Genomic DNA, 22692 nt, shown 5'->3' on the forward strand with positions numbered 1-22692 from the left:
AGCCTCCGCCGCTGGGAGCCTGGGATGCGCTCTCAATCTCCTCGGTGCAGCAAACTCCACATGGATCTCAGCGTAGTGGGATAAACCCCTCACAGGAACCAATAACAATAGTAAGCACACACACAGGGTATATATCAACTGGTTTACTACACATAGAACACGGCAACCTGTACCACATAGTATAACACACATACAATACACAGGGTGATTGTCCCCAAGGTACATAGGGTGAGGAGCACCAATACCCCTGAAGTCCTTCCCCCAAGTCAGTCCACACCCAAAGTGTAGGGAGTAGTGCGGACCGTTGGTGCACTTATATGTGATACCTTCCAGGGCACTCCAGTACCCGGGTACCGTAGAATAACACAAGTGATCCGTCTGATCCTTAAACGTAGGTCTGTTCGGTCCATCTACGAAGGAGTCCGTCTCTGCGTGTGGTGAAATCCCGCTGGAGGGTCTCACAGTAAGAGTCTCTTAGCTCAGGGGTGGTCTGTTCCAGACCAAAGGCCGCAAGTCACCGCGCAGCGTCTTGCCACTGGTGCCTAACACTGATAAGGTTACTATGGAAATGTCCCTATCAGAGGGCCTTTCCCTGTAGCAGCCACAAACCAACAATGGCCGGGGCCTAACAGGGCTTAAGGGGCAAATTTAGGCCTAGTCCAGAGGAGCACTGCCCTCTGGACACTACTTCTGTCTTTGCCTTCCTCCTTCCGACTGGTGTGGCCTCGCTTTGTGCCAATCTGTACTCTCCCTTGATCGTGAATACTCCAGCCCTATTGGCTGTGCTGCGCCGCATGATCGGACCGCCCCAAGGAATCTCGGGATGTGTTGTTCCCCTGAGGAGCACAGTCAAGATGGCCACCACAACTACAATGTCTCTGCACAAGCACACCCCACTAAGATGGCCGCCGCGCCCTCAGGCTCTTCTGCGCAGACACGAGTTGTCTTTACACATGCGCCACAATCAAAGATGGCAGCGCCCTGTTCCTCAGTCCGCCCCGGAGCAGCTCACTGACCACCCACAGCTTCTCCGCAATGCTACCGGCAGCTACGGCAGCCTAGCGCTCCAGCAGCCGTCCCCCTCCCGCAGACCAGGAGGTAAGAGGGGGACCTGGCTATATATATATATATGACACAAACAAAGAGTAGCGCTAATGAGTGTGAATGTAATGTGAGTGGTGGGTGATATTAAATGAATTCAATAAAGTGAGTGCAGTGAAAACACAGCAATAATAATATAAAACCAATCACGTGAATAAAACTGATGGAAAGTCCAGTTCAGAGAACAGTCTGTATGGAGGAGGACAGGCTTTTTTCTGTGATCTTGCCTGATCACAAACACCTACAAAAAATAAAAGAAGAGAAGCGCCAGCTCCATAGCATAATACTGTAAACTAGAATACTTTATTTAAACATGGAGTAGTCAACAGGACCTATACTCACATTGTGGGTAAAAAAACACATTCGGTTGAGACAATCTGTGACTGCAGATAGACGCTGATGTGTGGACAGTCAGCAGGTAGCCAGGAACAGGGTGTCACATCCACCAGATGAGGAAAATAGTAACTGATGAATGGTAAGTCTCACACAATCCCCAGAGTGATCTTTCCATGGAACTAATCCCAGCTGCACCACAACACTAATCCCACCTGCTATGTGTAACACAATATGCTGTGCCCCTAATAACCGAAGTTACCTGCTCACGGATATGCCACAGAGTGTCCAGGTGACGAGAACAATGTTCAGCTGGTCGCAAGTAATGGCGGCGCCACGAGGAGTGGAGAGGAGTAGAAAGGGGTAGCCGGGATGTGTGGTGCTTCCTGGAGATATGTTCCAAGCCTCAGTCCTGAACGAAAGCCCCGCCTGTCGTCCGTGCATAACTGCGTGATGACGTCACCCGTCCTACGCGTTTCGTCAGTTAGTGACTTTCTCAATGTGTTTTTTACCCACCATGTGAGTATAGGTCCTGTTGACTACTCTATGTTTAAATAAAGTATTCTATTTTACAGTATTATGCTATGGAGCTGGCGCTTCTCTTCTTTTGTTATATATATATATATATATATATATATATATATATATATATATATATATATATATATATATATATATATATATATAAACCATAATACTGAGTTAAGTTATGGTGAGTAAAAAAAGTGACAAAAACCCTCCACAGGAAAGCAAATATGCAAATATAGCTGTATGCTCATCTGCATGTCTTAGGCAGGTCTGCAACCCCGCCTTTCCCCATTATCACCCAGCATACAGCACGTCCACTGCAGCAAGGGATTCTGGGAAATGACATGCAAATGAGCACACAGTGTCACTTTTTGCCTCAATAACCATTTTTAACATGGTTCCCTATAGGCTTAAGCTTGCTGCATGGTCACAGCTTTGAGCACAGCCAGGGTTAAGGTGCATATCCAGAAAACCACCCACAGACAGCTGTTTCGACCTTGATGGGTCTCATCAGTGTGGGGTTGATTTTACTGGGAATGCAAGAGAGGCTATAGGGAACCATGTTAAAAATGGTTATTGAGGCAAAAAGTGACACTGTGTGCTCATTTGCATGTCATTTCCCAGAATCCCTTGCTGCAGTGGAAGTGCTGTATGCTGGGTGATAATGGGGAAAGGCGGGGTTGCAGACCTGCAGATGAGCATACAGCTATATTTGCATATATATATATATATATATATATATATATATATATATATATATATATATATATATATATATATATATATATATATATATATATATATATGAAACAAGGCAGCAGGCACTCTGTAAACAATGAAACACTGATGCTTATCCCATATGCGATATTGAAACAGCAGATATTACCAGATCTTCATCCGGAAAGAAGAGACAGCACACAGCCAAGTTGAAATGACAATATATTGAGGTAACAAAAACCAAGGCACTACATTCGACATTTCGGTCAGCTACATGTGACCCGCACAACCCTGAGGAAGGTCACATGTAGCTGACCGAAACGTTGGATGTAGTGCCTTGGTTTTTGTTACCTCAATATATTGTCATTTCAACTTGACTGTGTGCTGTCTCATCTTTCCGGATGAACTCTGGTAATATCTGCTGTTTATATATATATATATATATATACTTATTGCCTGACGTCACTCATTGCCTGACGTTATTTGCTGGTTTTGTGTTTTTTGTGAAAGTGTATTCTCAGATTTAAGAAACAGATGGCTACTTATTGGAGAGCTGGTGATCTTATTTTTGGTTTCGGTCTTTCAATTTATATTTTTAATTGTTAAAAATATAGATAGTTCTTAAAAAAACAGTCAATGGTTGAGATTAAAGGCAAGTACTTTCTCTTCATATTTTCTTCTGAAAGGACTTCTCATTTAAATCCGTGCACAAACACACACAAAAAAAAGACAGATGGGAACTAATTTTTTTTTTTTTAAAGGCCAATAACACTCCAATGAAGCAATAACCACTTCATAGCGTACTCAAGAAATCAACAACGAGGGACTTTGATCTTAACATATGTGAAGATTAAATGCAGCAGGAAAAGCTTTTAAGGAGCTTATCTGCATACTAAGGTTAATGATACCGTTTAATTAGTTGCATATTTAATTATGCTTCTTATTAAAAATGAGCAGTTTATTCAATTGCCTCCTCTTTGTGCTTGGCACATTTTCAAGGAAAACCACTGAGGCAGGAATTATGTGTAAAGAATAAAGCTCACAGTTGTCAAACATGACAAAGCAGAAACAAAAATTAAAGCTAGTTAGTATTCCCCTTTCATTAACATTTTACTTATTACTCAGATATGTAGAGTGCATCCAGAGCTTGTCAGCCACATATAACCACAAGGATTTATTATGTCTACGCGATAGAGCATGTAATGGTTAGGGGTTCATAGGCACTTTAATGTAAATGCCAATTTTCACTTGTTTATAACTTTAACTAGGAAACTTGTGTTATCATTAAATTTGGCATACACATTTCCAGCCCTGGTATGGATTTGTACACAAAGATTAAGCAGATTGTATGCCATACATTGTAGATATTAAAGATTTAAAAACTATTTTTCTAATGAGATCTTTAATGATGTACTGTACTTGAATATTGCAAGTGATTGACTCAAATATCACCAAATTTTCCATGGGGTGTCACAACTTGGAAACAGTTGCAAATCTCACTTTACAGAGTTGTCAAGAAAATTATAAATGATATAGATCCCTTTTGGGCCTACGTACCAACATATTTTTTTTTTCAAATTAAAATGTCAGTGCTAAAAAGGAATGCAAACCTTCTTAAAACTGAATTAGGTATATTTGTAATTTATAACTAGTATGAGTAAGTAGTGTAATATTATTTACAATGGCTATAATAATATATTTACATCTGTACGCCAAGCGCAGTCAATTTCTGTTCACAAAAACAATGATGCAGATGGAGAAATTTGAGGTTAGCACATAGGTGGACACAAGCAAATTCAAATGGAGGTTCAAATGCACCAAGAAAAATGCTGTAATGGTCATGTGACAGCCCAGGCATGCCCCAACAATGCGACACTTACTAAGCACTACACGTACTGTACATCTGCATTTACTGGATGGTTCCCCAACATACTAATCCAGTCTCTTCTGGACAGTTATTTCCTTATTTACTTTCACATCTAGTATTTTTATTCCTGGTTTTATCAACAGTCTCCTCCTGCATTCTACAAGGTCTGTGTACTTCTAATATAAAGTGCTGCGTACATTTGACCCTTCTACAAGAAATAATGTAAACCATGTCAATATTATTTCAATTAAACACAAAAGTCTGCACTACTAACAACAATTACAAATGTGCCTGCCACTGCGCATGCCTTCAAATATGCTACATTATTTTTTTCATTTTTCAATTGAAATCGTGTTCTCTCTAAATATGAGCTAAAGTTCCCCCTTGCTCAGAAACGCACAACAATAAAAGTATAAATGGACATGTGACTTCACTTCATAAGACCTACAGTTGTGCAATGTCTGCTATGCAGAAAAAAGGCACATTTTGCCTGGTTCTGAATTTTTGTGAACAAATTTGCATGTCTCAACACGCCACCACCAACATTACTAATTACTTTATCATCAAACATACACAAACAAAATGTTAGTAACATCTGTTTACAGCTCTCTTTATAGTGTTAGCTGCAAAAAGCTAATTTACTTGACATGATGCTTATCTCATAGTACATTAGTGCACACAATAAAAAAAAACGGAATCTCCCCCACCCCCCCCCCCCCCGCCCCCAACAGTCTAATTAATAATTCTTAGAAATATAGCTATATCTGACATTAATTAACAGGGCATTTATTAGGTTGAAATAGGCTACGCCTGCAGTGCCAAATGAATTTGGTAGTAAATGCTACAAAACTGAAATACTGTCAAAGCAAAGCAATGAATAGAATTGAATTCTTTACCTCCCGTGTCAGCGTTTTGATATTCTCTTCCAAGGCTTGGCTGCCTTGTAAATAATTGTTATTTTCTACCTCCTTTTTTTCTATGTTAATCTGAAGATGCTTGACAGTTTCTTGCAGTTCTTTGATTTTTGATTCCTTGGTAGCCAGCTAAAGAGGATACAATAAAATAGTTAGACGCAATAATAATGTCATTAATTTGTATTGTGAAAAGCAACGTGAATTTAAATGACTCCAAATGTACAGATTTGCATAAAACATCGAATTAGGTATTTTACCCCCAACCCCTACAGCCATAAGGGATAACATACGCTTCCAGGTTTACTTGGAGGTGCAGTCCCCCAATAGTTTTTTTTGACCTCATCTGTTCTTTTCCCCCACAGATAGGAAGAAGGTGGTCCCCGAAGCTGTGCCACTTTAATTTCAGCTCCAGGGATCCCCTCGTTCCCGAGATACATACCCCTGAAAAATAGCACCATGAAGGTTTAAATCTCCCACATCACGTGGCGCAAAAAGACGGCACAATTTAGATCAGGGCAACTCCAGTCCTTAAGGGCCACCAATAGGTCAGGTTTTCAGGATATCCCTGCTTCCGCACAGGTGGCTCAATCAGTGGCTCTGTCAAAGACTGAACCACCCGTGCTGAAGCTGGGATATCCTGAAAACCTTACCTGTTGTTGCCCTTGAGGACTGGAGTTGCCCACTCGTTTTAATTACAAATATTTTCAAAAAAGCTTAAAATATTTTTTCCAAATTCCAGTCGGATGTTAAAAAGAAACCCACCAAGTTTAAAACCATTGAACAATTGACTGCCATTAGTTCAGTTTGGGCCTACGGTACAGCGGCCCCCCTTAACCATAGGCAGGGGGGTCTGATGACCGGAGGGGCTGGCCTTCCACTCTCTGGTCCGCCCCCACAGCTGCCTCCCCCACTCAGGGGAGGAGTTTCCAGAGGGCCTATGTAAGGCCAGGCTGGCAGGCAGCACAGTCTGTAAGGTACAGTGCTTTGCGAATCAAATAGCAGAAGATCATTATCGATCTAACTTATGTGACCCCCTAAATAATAAATCAGTCTCTGAGAAACTAGGTGAACCTCTTTATTTTTCTCAAATGTTAACCCTCGGTGATCTGTAAGCTTTTATCATCGGCGTAAGTCTACCTCACAGCATTTGGTCGCCCCAGCAGCATTGCAGCCTGGTTAATGGGTAGGGTAGCATTGAAGGCATGGTTGGATTGTTTGTGTTATAACAAATCGGTAACCAACTTCACATATGCCACCACGGTTCAAATAAATTCACGTGTATGGGTGTATATATGTATACATACATACATATATATAATATATATATATATATATATATATATATATACGGTTTACTAGGGATTAATAATTTTGGCCACCAAAAATGTAGGCTCTCTTGTGCGGAGAGGCGGCAGCACTAAGGGTCCTTTATATTGGTCAAAGGGTTACATCTTATTTAGAGAATGTTATATTTTTCAGCTATTTAAACGGCGCCGCAAGGCAGGGCTGCACTGTACGCAGGTTGTCCCACCCGTTGCGGGACGGCAGCCTACAGCCACGGTGATGCAAAGCGGATCGGTACGCAGGTTGGCCCCCTGTGGCGGGGCGCCGGCTTCCGGCCACTGTGACGCAAACCAGGGCGTCACGGTACGCAGGTGTAGCGGTAGGATTACCAAATTGGAAGGTGCAAGGAGACCAGGACGGGCGTCTGGAGGCGGCAGCAACGCTTTACAGCCACCTGCTGCGGTCGAAGGCGGTGAGCAAACATGACGGCTGCCGCAACAGCCGCAGGCAGTGGACAGACGAGACGGCTGCTTGCAGCAATTGCAGGCGTTGTACATTCGGGACAGCGGGCAAAGACTCCGGCGAGGTTCGACAGTACGGAGCAAGCAATGGACAAGGCGTGGCCTGGTTCGCCACCCAGATCTCTTCCCCTGCAACACCAAGGACGGGTAAGAAACATGCAGTGGTAAAAAGGGAATAGTTGCAAGACGGGATAAACGCGTTTAAAAGTTGGATAGTGTCACAGGAGGACCGCACAGCTCGCAATGCCCAGCGTGCAGACGAGTCAGCAGGGGGAGAAATCCCAGGTGGGGCAGCGTGCGTACGGCCTGCAGCTCTGGAGTCGTCGGCATATAGCGCTGCGGGGAAAGCGAATTTCACAGCAGCGTTGATAGGCATGCGGAAAGCTTTGGAGCCTCAGGCGTCGGTCTCTTTTGAGAATAGGGGCTACGGGTGCTGCATTAGAGTTGCAGTAGCTTGGGGGGCGCACAGCATAGCCACAGCGATTCACTCCCAGATAGGTGTAGGGCCGGTTGTACAAAGCACCCCTATGGCGTTGGGGCAGCAGCGCTCAAAACATCCAGGGGGAGCATAAGGGAAGATAAGAGAACAAAATATATATATAAGTGCAGACGTTATGTGATTAGATGAGTATTTCAGCAGTGTCTTGGCTCGTATGGCTATTCTACTCACAGGAGCAAGGTATATTCAAAGCAGTTGGCAAATTGGGTTGCCACCCTTGAAGATGTCTATGATCTGTGCCCCCCAGGCGATGATCCGACAGCGGTATGTGTATAGAGAGAGGGAGAGACTACATAGTGCGATCAGTATGAAAAAAGTTTATATATAGAAAACACAATAAAAATGCGCACTTACAATTTGCACAAAGATAAAAAGCATGTATCACATAATGTGAATGGAGGGTGTCCCGAAACAGCTCACCGCCTCCTTCTGGTCAGTCTGCTGGCTTCCGCGGCTCTGTGTCCTGGACCGGAGCTTCCTTCTGCGCGCCCGTCTGCAAGGTGTGACGTCACTGCATTCAGAGCTGGTTTCTACGGATCCTCTCCAAGACCAAAATTGGTCCGCAGGTAAACTCTACGCGTTTCGCCCAGCTACCAAACTGTTTCTCGGCTTCGTCAGGAGTATGTTGTGTGTTCTAATGGTGGCTATTTATACATGTTAATCAATTAAAAAATCAATCAATTAATCTAGATTGCACAAGGGAGTAGGTATTGGAATCAATGTTAATCCAATGAACCTGGGTACATAGGTGGCAATAGGACTTTGGGGATTATATTCTATTCATATCATGTATAGTATTTAACAAATTCTAATGGGTATCAACCACAATTCAGCCCTTAATGGGTTTTATGATATGTCACCTGGCAAATGCTCATAATTCTAATATATGACAGTGGATATTAAAGTGTGTATAGCAAATACATATTAGGTGTAGCCATAATACAGATCGAGGAGAATATAGGGATATATATTACAATAGATGCCAATAGTGACCCTATAATTTTAAAGGGAATAATTGACAAGTTGCTACATTCAAAATTGCTGTGTGTGATTTAACCAGAATGGTGGCATTATTTCTTGTCTGTGTTGAATTTTTTGTCACAAGTCAAAAAGAGACTGATGAGGCTCTGATTCAAAAGGTGTCATGGTTCATCAAACAGGCAAAAAAATTGAAGAGAGCAATCCTATGGACACTCTATGACACATTCAAGGGTACTTGACCCATATATTAAAGGTGGGAATACTAGTACTATAATTCCTAATCACACATAGAAAAATGAAAAAATATAAAAATAATAAAAAAATATAAAAATATTATATTTATGCTGCAGTGATCAAGAAGATGGCGTGAGGGTGATCTAATAAGCGAAAAACTCTAGTGACATATCATTTACAATAAATGGAGCATGTAAAGTGAATGACAATGGACATAGCTGATATACAAAGACATATTTATACATAAAGGTGTCCGAGACAGAAAGCCATTCTTGGAGGTAGATCTGAAACGAAAAGCAGGTGAGAGCAACAGGAGAGCAGAGGCGAGACTTAACTCCTACAGAACCTAGTATACATATTGATATTTAATTCAAAAAAGGGGTGATGTCTATCTCAGCGTTTAATCCTCTAGGGGCTAGTGTTTTAAGACGGTGAATCCAAAAGGTTTCCCGTTTCAAAAGTTCTAAACCCCTATCACCTCCCCTCCAATGAGGTAATACATGTTCAATGGCTTTATAGGTTAAGCCTGTCGGTTCCCCACCATGAAATTCAGTGAAATGATTGGGGATACTGTGGTTGGTTAATTTCCTACTATTGCCACTAAGGTGCTCTATGATTCTAGTTCTTATAGGCCTGATTGTTTTACCAATATATTGTAGCTTGCATGTACATTCTATCATGTAAACTACATGATCTGTTCTGCAAGTCATAGAGGTATTAATATCAAAAACTTCACCCGTGACATTCGAATTGAACTTGGTATGTTCAGATGATTTAAACCGGCATGCCCTGCAGGTGGAACAGCCATGAAAACCTTTTTTATTCAACCATACATTATCTTTAGATTTGTTGTCCCTGAGTGCACTGGGGGCTAGTTTGTTCTTAAGATTGCTTGCTTTGGTGAAGATTACATTGGGCTTCTCTGGAATGTTAGGGCCCAAAATGGGATCATGGGGGCAGCAGCACCAGAGCAAACCATAGCACTGGCAATCGTCAGCTCTTCCCCGGAAGATCCTATCCCCGCCCCGGCAGCCCCCGGCCCGACCCCGGTGATTCTCAACCCAGCTTCAACCACGGCCGGAGTCGTTGGCACTGCAGTTGCTCTGTCATCGGCGGGAGGGGGGGCGGTCTCAGATGAGGCTTTGGCGGATGCGAACTTATGTATTGCCAAAACATTAGGCGCGCAGTTGACTAAGGAAGAGAGGTAAAAAACTTGGTCAGGGGAATACATAGAGCTCTTATCCTGGCTACCAGATTACAGAGAAGCAAGCGCTGGCGCGACCATTCAAGAAAGGAAACACTAGGAAAGACGACATTGAGAGACGTGTCTTCCCGCGCACATTTGTCAATTGGTCCCGCACGTTCAGAATCCTGGTCGGGGTAATCGGGGAGAAGGCCCCCCACTTATGTTCGGTCCCTTTTTAAATACTTGGATATGATTGGGCATGCCCAACAGAGGCACGGCGGTATGGGCTGGTGATGTAAAGTTATGGCAGAAAATGGCTTTGCACAAAGGTAAAATATCATGGGACATGAAAGAGATGGGCCTTTGGATTAATTGGGTTGGCGTGTCAGACAAGTCGGCACCCTTTCAAGGAGGGTCCGGGTGGTGGAAGCCCGACAGTCATTTCGGGCAGGCAGGGAGATAGTCAGGCCGGGGTTTTCAATAATGGCCAGTGCTCAAACAATAACTGCGGCTTCGAGCACCACGTGCGGTAGATGGGGCGCAGAAGGTGAATAGGGCAGTAGGCAAGTTCATGGCGCAGTACGGGGGCTGGGGAAATCAGACATCCGGATTTCGATTCGGGCTCAGGGGGGTTACTCAGGGCAGATGGGTTCCACATGTCGGATATCAGGATAGTAAGAATGCCACTGAGCTTTACAGAGCATTGATAGATATGAATATGCAAATGGTTGCATGATGACGCGTCACGGGATGCGTCGCGTGACGTGATGACGTCATGACGCCTCGCAAATTTTGAAAATTAACGCGGGGAGACTATTTAAGGGAGGGATACAGAGAGGGAAGTTAGATTAGCCCCTGATGAAGACTTTGCAGTGGAAACATGTGTTGGGTGATATCAGTGACCACTAAAGGAGCCCTTGTTGATGACATCTAGAGTGGAGGACAACTTTAATCAGCCCAGTACCACCTGCTGTGACAGCCATGGAGCGGATGCTGTTGCTGTGAATATCTTGTCTGACCCTATGACCCAATGTGGTCTGAATGCTCACAAACAAAGGTACTTATGTAAGTGGAATACTTTGTGTTTTTAACATTAAAAACAGTACTATACTATTTTGCTTTCCCCCTTTTTTTGTGTATGGAATTTCCCCCTCTCTATGTGGATCTGGAGTACCTGTCTGGGGATATAAGTTGGTAACTTTGAACAACCACAACGCTTTTACTTCACGTTAAACACGTGAGTGCAAATTCTATAGAACTTCCAGCATTGAAGCTATCTTGTTGGATTAGACAATATTGCACTATTTTGTGTTTCTACTTTCTTTTACATGTCCTGATGTGATTTGCGCACCTGTTTCTCCTTCGGATATCAGGATAGACCTGTTTAACAACAGTTTGCAGGAAGGTTTGGAGAGGGTTCTGGCATGGTTGTCGGTAAGGGCCTAGTTTAAGGGGGGTTAAATAGGCCCATTGGTGGTGGCTCTTGGGGGTTAGGTGCTTGTTCTTGCCAGACTGGGAGCTGGGCTGTTTGAGCCCGGGGGGAGTACGAGTGGTCAAGGTCATTTATCCATGACCTCGAGAGCCCACTCACGTAGGGGACATGAGGTCAGCGGTTCGAGGGCTGGCTGACCATCCCCTCCCCCTCCTGTCAAAGGAGCACTCTGGCAGGGAGTGGCATTTACCCTTCTTAGGTTTTCTGTATAAATAAATAGCCGCGTTCATTTTACCTCCAGTTCCTGTTTCCTGTCTTTATTCATACGTTACATGTGGGTACAGGGCGGGGGGAGAGGGGAAACATCTGGCAGCCTCCCTGGTCAAGCGACCCCCCTAGCCATAGGCAGGGGGGTCTCATGACCGGAGGGCTGGCCTTCCCCTCGCTGGCCTGCCCTCACACCTCCCTCCCTCACCCAGGGGAGAAGTTTCCAGAGGGCGTATGTAAGGCCAGGCTGGCGGGCAGCACGGCCTCTTTGCTGCCCGCTAAACGATTCCCACCCACTCATCCCCTTAGGTAGTGTAGGGAAATCATGTAACAACCGGCAGCGAAATGTTTAGCAGTGCCATTGTTCAGCAATGCCACCCTATAAGGTGGACATATGTATAGTATGCGGTGTTAATGTTACTGTGTTCTGTTGCAGTATAAAATGCTGATACTTTGCTGAAAATGAAAGGAACGAGGTTATAAGCAGGAGGGGTCAGTTTTGCCTTTGTCGCGACGGCTCTTGGGGGGTAGCTGCTTGTTCTTGCCAGACTGGGAGCTGGGCTGTTTGAGCCCGGGGGGAGTACAAGTGGGCAAGGTCATTTATCCATGACCTTGAGAGCCCGCTCGCGTAGGGACACTAGGTCAGCGGTGCGAGGGCCAGCTGACTGTCCCCTCCCCCTCCTGTCAAAGGAGAACTCTGGCAGAGAGTGGCTCTTAGGTTTTCTGTATAAATAAATAGCTGCGGCTATTTTACCTCCAGTTCCTGTTTCCTGTCTTTATTCGTACGTTACATGTGGGTACAGGGCGGGGGGAGAGGGGAACCGCCTGGCAGCCTCCCTGGTCATGCCCCTTTGCCACTTACTTTTTAAATTGCCCGTAGCTATCTTAAATATTAGTCCTCACAAACCAAAATCAGGGAACTTGCAACAAAATGGTTTAAACAGCAAGCTGGGACACACTACCACCTTTAGTAATTATAGCGTACAATCTCCAATTATCCTATTAATGTTTCCTATTGGTAGCTCCTCAGGGAAGAAATTGGGTTTTGAAATGATGTCAGTCCAAGACTGCAGTTTTAGCAATATATTTCTAAATGTCCTTGAATGTATGAGGCACCGCTTGTTCATTCATGTGGAGTTGGGCATGACATTTTAATTACCTGTCTGTTAAAGAATAGTAATTAAATGATATAAAGACGAGGTTCAATATGGTCATGATAAAGCCCAGCGTATTTTAGTCATCAAGGGTTTCAAACAAAAGGACAACAGTCTATACTAGATAAAAACCATCTACAACTGTAACCTCTCCTAAACAATTGTAAGTTTTGAAAACAAAGGCAAATGCTAGAGGGACATACAATATTTTTCTTTGCCCTCAAGTACTGCATAGTTCAACGAATAATTTGTTCAGAGCATCTCAGTAACTTCAAATTTTGCCACGTACCATTGTGAAGTTACAAAACAATTTACATTTTCAAAGCACATTTCAAGAATAACCTGTTTCATTGCTTTCTACACAGCTGGAAAGAGATATACAATTCACAGACGAAGGAAATTGCTCAGCTATAAGATTCATATGTTACCCATACACTGCCTTATTCACCAAATATTTTTCCAGTAGGCATAACAGGAGGAAATTGAACTATAATACCCCAAATCATTAGCAGTGAAGTCCCTCATAAGGAAAATATGTAGAATATCTTATGCAAATCTCAGGATTTAAAAGGAATAACAACTAAAATGAATGCCTAGGCATTTTTGAAGCTCTGTTTTTTCCCCCCCCGTCATTTAAAACGGGAAAAAATAAGATATGAATAGCAGAAATACTATCGCGCAAAAGCTAAAGAGGCCAAAAATAAGCACAGAAATCTACTGTATACACAAACCTAACAAACATTCAGGCTTTTTTTGTCCATTAAAAAGTTTAGCAACTGTATCCTTTACTACAGAAGACATTGGCATTGAATCCCTTTAGTGCTAAATGACTCTAGTCAATAAAAGTGAATGATTAATGCAACAAAACCTAGAGTCAAAAGAAAGTTAAAAATATAATATATGCGCCTGAATTGTGTTGGGTCCAGGTATACAAAAATTAACATGGTGCTGGGAAATCTGTACCTCCAGTCGTCCTGAGGTACAGTAGCGGTGTGCGTTAAAAGATGTGGAAAAGCAGATCCCTTTCAAACATAATTGTTTTTTGTTTTTATATTACACTGTAAGCAATACAAAGCATAAAGGAATAACAATTCATAACTCCAGTTTTGTTAAAGTTTTCGTATTCAGATGTCTCATTCTTCAAAAATTAGCATACATGATTGTTTGGGAATAAAACAATTAATTTTGAATGTAAACACAATAGAACAAGTTTCATCCTGTGTCAACCAATACCATTGCTAGATTAGTGGAGTTTTGTATTGATGAATGTCAATGATAAAATCATCTATGTTAGAAACATGGCATTACATGTTTTATCCCAAACCATTAAAAGAACAAGCAATTCACTGTTTTAGTGTATTTTTGAGAATGAAGTTGCAGTCTGCAGAAGAAATGTACAGTAAAACAACTGAAATGTTGTAAAAAGCTAGGCATATGGAACAGCAGACCGCTACAATAACCCCAACTGCTCAATCCTGGCTTGGTTCGCAGCACACCTGGCACTTCTTCAAAGGACACATGAAGAGCCAGGTGTGGCAAGATATGTATCAGTATTAGGCAGTCTCTATAGAAGTTGACGGATCATGACTTTTGACACTTTCTAACAAGAATAAGTTCTGCTACAGCGTGCCCCTTTCTTCCCAGGAATACACACGAGGACTGCGTTAGTTTGCTCTTTTCAAGATTGTGCAGCCTTAGCTGCAGAGAAAAACAATGATGTCTTGTGGTTGCAAAGACACTGCCACCGATTCACCTGACCATTATTGAAGAGAAATATTCAGTAATTCAAGGGACCTCCTAGCCTAGAGGACCAAAGTTTAATTGCAAAAATCAGATGTTTTTCATGCAGACTACTAAAAATCAGTACAATATACGCGTAGTGTGCACAAAAATAACTGCAGCCAGTCAAAACAAGGCTCAAGTGAAAAACAAACAAGAATGTTGGTTGCTGGTTTGCTAATGCTCTCATATGTTCTAGATTAATCTAAAAGAAGTGTTTCAGTAAAAGTACAATGAGCAACTTCTTCCTGTTGAAGAAGCGGATTTCAATGCCTAATAATCATTTGCCATCAAAAAAAACCAAACATTATAAATATTAGGGATCAGACATTGTGTTACCTCATTTTCCAGAGAGTCTTTATTGTTTTCTAACAGCAGCAGATCAGACTGACGTTTTGTTATGAGGATGTCTTTACTGGCAATTTCGCCTACTTTCTGCCGTTGAGATTCCTGGGAATTATGCAGCTGTTTTCTTAATGAGGAGATTAGTGAAGACATTTCTGCATTCTAAATGTTAAAATAACACAATTAATATCACTTTACTAATAGAGCCTCTCAATGAATTCATAGAACCTTTAACACCAACGGTGCACTGGGGTTTTTCTATTTCATTTAAGTCATTTTGACTTTTGACTACAAAGGTTTTTTTCATAGAAACACAAATAAAAGGTCTTACATGTGAAGAAATACACACTCACAAATGCTCTACTGCAGTGGCTCACAACTCCAGTCCTCAAGTATCACTATGAATGTAGGTTTTAATTCCCGCATGAGCACAGGTGGCTCCATTACTGGACACATTTTGAGTGAACTACCTGTGCTCATGCGGGGAGTTCCTTAAATCCTAGCCTGTCGGGAGTCCTTTAGGGCAGAAGTTGGGAACCAATGCTACTGTAAAAAGAAAAGTTCAGACGCTTGCATAGAATATTAAACGAGAACATAGCATTAAATATATAACATACTGTACTGCTGTCATCAAATACAGAGCATTAAATATATAACATACTGTACTGCTGTCATCAAATACAGAGCATTAAATATATAACATACTGTACTGCTGTCATCAAATACAGAGCATTAAATATATAACATACTGTACTGCTGTCATCAAATACAGAGCATTAAATATATAACATACTGTACTGCTGTCATCAAATACAGAGCAATATATTGAATGCTTTACTTCTTATAGAGGCACTTCTAATTTCTTTCTCAAAGAAAACCGGATTAGGTACATATAAAACAATATGGGGAATAGTACTGAAAGGCTATTCATAAAATTTCAACTGAAGCGCGTTTCCCTACACACAATGAAAACAAAATTAAACAATTTACTAACAAATTAGCCTTTGTTTTACATTTTAGATTAACCAGACATTTAGTAATAAAAACATTTATGACACGAGAAAAGAGAGAGCAACCAATTTATTAGAATTCATATAAACAATATATCTGTATGCTTTCATAGAAATTACAATTGCTTAATATACAGTAAATCACATGATAATTATTAAAGTCAAAGAATAATTTAATTACTTATATGAAAGAAAAAGTAAGTCATTCTTGATCAGTTGTAAACTTTTCGTAACCTAAAAATTGCTAAATATATCTTTATATAGGTATCACGCAACAAAGTCAAGCCTCATTTAGAAACCAAAGCAAAATAAATCTTGATTTACAGATGAAATCGAATATATATATATATTATATATATATATATATATGTATATATATATATATATATATATATATATATATATATATATATATATATATATATATATATGCTGTATTATTTTTTATGACATAAGCACAAGGTCATTATATCACTACACGAGTGCTAGAAATCCATGATTTGTGTGTATATATATATATATATAATATATATATATATATACACACAAATCATGGATTTCTAGCACTCGTGTAGTGATATAATGACCTTGTGCTTATGTCATAAAAAATAATACAGCATACATTACCAGCAAAGGTAAGGAGACAACAGCGCTCAGAAGGTGTAAGCAGCTATAAACTGTATTAAAGAAACTTGCACATATATCCAACGTTTCGGTCCGCTGAACGGGACCTTCCTCAGCTCCCTGAGGAAGGTCCCGTTCAGCGGACCGAAACGTTGGATATATGTGCAAGTTTCTTTAATACAGTTTATAGCTGCTTATACCTTCTGAGTGCTGTTGTCTCCTTACCTTTGCTGGTAATGTATGCTTTATATATATAGTATATATATATTGCTATTTTTCATTACTGTCTATCACGTAGGACAAATGCCATCAGTATCAGTCACTTAAAACGTTATCGTGCAACAAAGGAACAAAATGGTGACCAGTAATAAAGTGTACCTAGAATTTTCATATTTACCCTCTTTAAATGTGCACATTTTCCACGGTTTCCAGTATGTATAATATACTTGTTGCATTGACACATCTATTCACTTTCTTATATGGGTCCTTTTTATTTGTTCTATTAGGATATGTGAATCCGTTTAGTGCCGAGCAGTCATCAGACCTCTTCTAAATAAAAAAAAAGTGTGTGCCGAGCACGCGCATTTTAAGTGAAACTTCTTTGTCTTTTGTCACCGTTTTGTCACAGAAATTGCTATTTGTGACGGTGATGTTTTTAATTAAAAATCATAGTACAATTTCAGTGTCAAAACGCAAAGAAGTTTGACTTAGACCAGTGGAGCGCAATCTTTTCCCCCTGCGCCCCCCTGCCGGCTGTCCTCTTCTCCACGCCTTCCCCCCCTTACCTTGGTTTCTGGCGTTCTGACATCACATTGCCATAGCAACGCGACATCACATTTAATTGCTGTCCAATAGTAAGTCGCAACGGAAAATGTTGCAGCTTGCTATTATATCATGGGACATGAAAGATGTGAACGCCCAAGTCGTTCTCGTGGAGGGGCAGAGACATTGTTAACTTTACTGCTAAGTACCTTGGAAACCAGTGGGCCCCCGAAGCTGGAAATAACATGGTACAGCTCGGGAAGGAGGCGGTTTCAATGCTGTAAAAAATACAAGCAGCCGGGCTTGCTGCCTTAGGCCGTGATTATTGTGGCCAAAACAGGGAGCGCGCGACCACGTAACGTCACTCGCGAGTTGCGCGTGAAACCTGCACTGTATGCAGGCGACAGGGGGTGTGGTGGAGGTGTGGCCCGTGACACCACGTGAGCAGTTCGCCCTCATTGGCTGAACCGCTTCACATGACGCGGCCATCGCATGGAGAGAAAAATGAATTTGTCTCTCCGGGATTCTGTCTCTCTGTCGCGCCTCCGCACGGTCGCACGCACTATGTGCCCCTTCACGGAATGCAGGTAATTGTTTTGGCTGCGGAGCCGTCGTAGACGCTATAATAGCGGCCTTAAAGCAGCAGTTCAAGCTGCTGTTTCTTTTTTCATTTTAATATGTGCATCAATACAATCCACACAATGATAAGTAATTAGCTAAGTTGCCGATCAATCCGTTCTCCTGTGATCGATCGGAGAAGATTCAGCTCAGGGGTTCACTAAATGGCTGTCAGTGCAGCCAAAGATGCAAAGTGCTGTGGGAAGATCATGTGACCAGGCAATCACTAGATACAATTGGTGCACTACTTGGAGGGCAGGGCTCAAAAAGGGGTGTGCCTGAGCCGGTTTCAGAAGAGGAAGGGGATGTGACTTTGTAAATGGTTGCTATAGAAACTAAAAATGCTTGTTACATTATAATACATTAAAAATGTCAGAGACTTTTTTTTTTAAATGCTACAAGTATTTTAGTATAGTACAGAAATAATTTATGAAAAAAACCCACACATTTTTGCTTGGTCTGCAGCTTTAAGCTCCGATATTGTTAATGCAAAATTGCTGAAAATGGCGTGCAATTTAACGAGATAAGAATCTGGCATTTTCGAGGTATTTGTACTATATGTCTCTCCCAATTTGCTGTAATACCACCCGGAAAGTCAGAAACCTCACCTCCCTCATGTAGGCGAAATAGGGCTTTTACTAGAGCAGGCTTGCACAACACGCGGCCCGCGGCTGCTTTCCTCCTCCTCCTCCCGAGCCCCCTTTTCCTGCCCCCGCGAGCCGAGCCCCCTCTCTCTGCCCCCGCGAGCCGAGCCCGCTCTCCCCCCCCGCGAGCCGAGCCCGCTCTCCCTCCCCCCGCGAGCTGAGCCCGCTCTCCCTCCCCCCGCGAGCCGAGCCCGCTCTCCATCCCCCCGCGAGCCGAGCCCGCTCTCCCTCCTCCCGCGAGCTGAGCCCGCTCTCCCTCCCCCCGCGAGCCGAGCCCGCTCTCCCTCCCCCCGCGAGCCGAGCACGCTCTCCCTCCCCCCGTGAGCCGAGCCCGCTCTCCCTCCCCCCACGAGCCGAGCCCGCTATCCCCTTCCTCCCCGGGGAAGCCGAGCCCGCTCTCAAGTGCGGCACTTCCGGTGCCCGCTGCTTGCGAGCGCGCGCAGTCCACCGTCCACCGTGATCGGAGGCGAGGAGGTGATGTTATGTGCAGGGGGATATGTGCAAGGGGAGGGGGGTGATGTGCAAGGGGAGGGGGGGGTGATGTGCAAGGGGAGGGGGGGTGATGTGCAAGGGGAGGGGGGTGATATACAAGGGGAGGGGGGGTTGATGTGCAAGGGGAGGGGGGGTTGATGTGCAAGGGGAGGGGGGTTGATGTGCAAGAGGAGGGGGGTTTGATGTGCAAGGGGGGGTGATGTGCAAGGGGGGGTGAGGTGAAGGGGGGGTGAGGTGAAGGGGGAGTGAGGTGAAAGGGGGATGAGGTGAAGGGGGGGTGAGGTGAAGGGGGGGTGATGTGCAGGAGGGGTGATGTGAGGTGGTGATGTGAGGTGCAGGGGGTGATGTGAGGTGCAGGGGGGGTGATGTGAAGGGGGGGTGATGTGAAGGGGGGGATGATGTGCAGGGGGGGGTGATGTGCAGGGGGGGGTGATGTAGGGGGGGTGATGTAGGGGGGGTGATGTGAGGTGCAGGGGGTTGATTGGAGGTGCAGGGGGGTTGATTGGAGGTGCAGGGGGGGTGATTGGAGGTGCAGGGGGGTGATTGTTGGTGCAGGGGGGGTGATTGGAGGTGCAGGGGGGGTGATTGGAGGTGCGGGGGGGTGATTGGAGGTGCAGAGGGGGGTGATTGGAGGTGCAGAGGGGGGTGATTGGAGGTGCAGAGGGGGGTGATTGGAGGTGCAGGGGAGGGTCATTGGAGGTGCAGGGGAGGGTCATTGGAGGTGCAGGGGAGGGTCATTGGAGGTGCAGGGGAGGGTCATTGGAGGTGCAGGGGAGGGTCATTGGAGGTACAGGGGAGGGTCATTGGAGGTGCAGGGGGGGAGAATTATGTGAGGTGCAGGGGGGGAGAATGATGTGAGGTGCACGGGGGAGAAGGATGTGAGGTGCAGGGGGGGTGGGATGTGTGTGGTGTGCAGGGGGGTATTGTGTGTTTGATGTGGAGGGGGAGTATTATGTGTGTGGGTGAGGGGGAGAGATGGGGGTATGAGAGATAGATGGGGAGTATCGCAAAGGTTGATAGTGAGGGGTTCTGGGGGAGATATGAGGATGATGATGAGGGGTGCTGGGGGAGATATATGAGGATGATGATGATGAGAGGTGCTGGAGAAGAGATGATGATGATGATGATGATGATGATGATGATGATGATGATGATGATGATGATGATGATGATGATGATGATGATGATTTTACCCGTGTGGCCCAAAAAAAATTTCCTTGGAGCAGTTCGGCCCTTCTCGCTTAACGAGTTGTGCAGGCCTGTACTAGAGTGAGGATATTTTACATTTGCAAATTTTCCAAGCATCTTAAAATGTGAAGTATGGGATAATCTATTGGGAGCTATAGAACTCAAAAGGCACTCCCCTAAATTTCTTCTCTCAATCTCATTCTCCTACCTGAGGGAGGCAAGATTTCTGGCTGTGACTTTACGGTCGATCTTCAAACACACAGCTTGAATAATAGCCCATGAATATGTAATTTAACGAGTTTGTACCATTTGCATATTGTATGAAATTGCACAGCTGCAACCAGATAGCGTTTAGACATGCAATAAGACCTAATGAATATGCCAAGAGGCAAATCCGGGCGAAAACAGCCATCTTGAAACGCAGTTATATCAGTTTAATGAATAGGCCTCTTAAGATTTTATGAAAAATAAACGTTCCCTCATATTTCATGAGCTGGCTTTAAATACATTCTGGAAATATTTTTTTCTGACTATGTTCATATCATATAGATAACAGGATAAGTCATCGTTGAACAACTTTTTCAATTACACAATTAAGTATAAAACAGAAACATGCCTTTTGGTAGGTAATTTTCCCCTGAATGAAAAATGTACAAAACAAAAAAAAAAAAAAAAAAAGTGTTGCACAGGTTAAAAATACAAAATGCATTTGAATCTCATTTTATCAAACACCCAAATTACTGAAGTGTTGCTTTTTTAAGTAACAGAAAAGATCTCAGCAATTAACAGTTGTGGATCCACATCGAAATGTTTTTCTCCCATGTTTATACTTTTTACATTTTAAAACAAAAATTACAATGGTTTGGGCTACAAAGTGAACTTCATAATTATTTGTGGTACTGGACATTCTTCGCCCGTCTTAGGCCTCGGGCATGGTGCCTCGGGCCGCACTGATCAGCGCTCCTGCTCTGCCTCGCCTGCTCAAACTTGAGCTTTTAGGTGTCCTGGCAGACGAGGCGGTGAGCACGCTTTGGGGGCGGGGCGGGGCAAAGGCGTGGCGGGAAGTGGGGCTAGTCCCTCGCTCCCATTGGATGTGCGCGGTCACGTGACCGCTCCTCCACTTCCCTGAGCGGCAAATTTAAAATTTGCCTGTCTGCTCAGAATTTCTCAGCCTCCGCACGCATGCGGAAGCAGCTGTTAAAGCTCAGCACAGCCCTATCTACTATGTCCCAGGCCTTATTCTTTGCAGTATAAAAAGCCCTCTAATGATGTAGAAACACCTATACATTCTCTGAGTGACTAGGACTATTGACTAAATACTGACTGAGGTTATTAGCAACCACCACAGGTGACAGACTGCTAAAGAGGCCAGTGGGAATCTACACCTGGCTTAATGTTTTACTCAGTTTCTCGGTAGAAGGTAGAGCGTGCGGTCGATCCATTATACTGTATGCAAGTACTGTATGATAAACATTTGTGCAGTCACTAGAAGATCATTTGATAAGAAACTACTACAGGCAATAATGGGAGTTTATGTTGTGTACAGTTAAAATGACAAAAAGAGGGGAATTAACGTAGAACAGTATCAGTGAAAGCATAACCAGTTAGATATTTCTACCCCCCAAACGGGTGTAAAATTTATTTTCACTAATGTTCTAAAATCTTAGCTGTATTTTTGTTATGATTTGTTATGAACAAACAGAATGAGGTTTTTGAATCTACATTAATAACGGAGTGTATTCCTATATTTAAAAAATACATAATCATGAGTAACATTGTGTCATTTTAAAACTGGGGTGATTGCCTTTCTAAAACATTGGGTAATACCGAATAAAAAGTGACATTTGTATACTCTGACCATAAGATACATTTGTTTTTTTACATCTCACCTTGGATTTGCCTGTTCATTCAAACTGTGTGCTTTTATCATAAATGATTTCTAGTCCAGAGAAATGTTGATGTAAAACAATATTTCAGAGGCCTTTTTTTCTTACCAACTACTCTATAAGACAGCTTCAAATCAGTGCAAGTTTGAAATCAGTGTATATCCTTCTGTTATTTAGTACGCATTTTCTATTACACAGTTAGATGTTCTGGTACGGCTACTAAATGACCCAGGTCATTAAGACAAATTGAACCACGGATGTTATTCTTTTTTTTAGATCTTTCTCAATATATAAGCCATTTTTTGTTTTTTTTTAATACAGGATTG

The 22692-nt window shown here is 43.1% G+C and overlaps 1 protein-coding gene across 4 annotated transcripts in view; it reads right to left on the reverse strand.

The window, feature by feature from the left end:
• LOC142482964 (uncharacterized) overlaps positions 1 to 22692 on the reverse strand; it is a 760779-nt gene that overhangs the window by 708416 nt on the left and 29671 nt on the right. For all 4 annotated transcript variants that reach the window (XM_075583088.1, XM_075583087.1, XM_075583086.1 and 1 more), the window contains exons 3-4: positions 15137 to 15304; positions 5443 to 5589 (exon numbers count right to left, since the gene is read on the reverse strand). In XM_075583088.1, coding sequence (XP_075439203.1) covers positions 5443 to 5589; positions 15137 to 15304 — 315 coding nt within the window. The remainder of the gene's footprint in view (positions 1 to 5442; positions 5590 to 15136; positions 15305 to 22692) is intronic.

This window comes from Ascaphus truei, chromosome 2 (genome assembly GCF_040206685.1).
Source record: "Ascaphus truei isolate aAscTru1 chromosome 2, aAscTru1.hap1, whole genome shotgun sequence".
Lineage (NCBI taxonomy): Eukaryota > Metazoa > Chordata > Amphibia > Anura > Ascaphidae > Ascaphus > Ascaphus truei.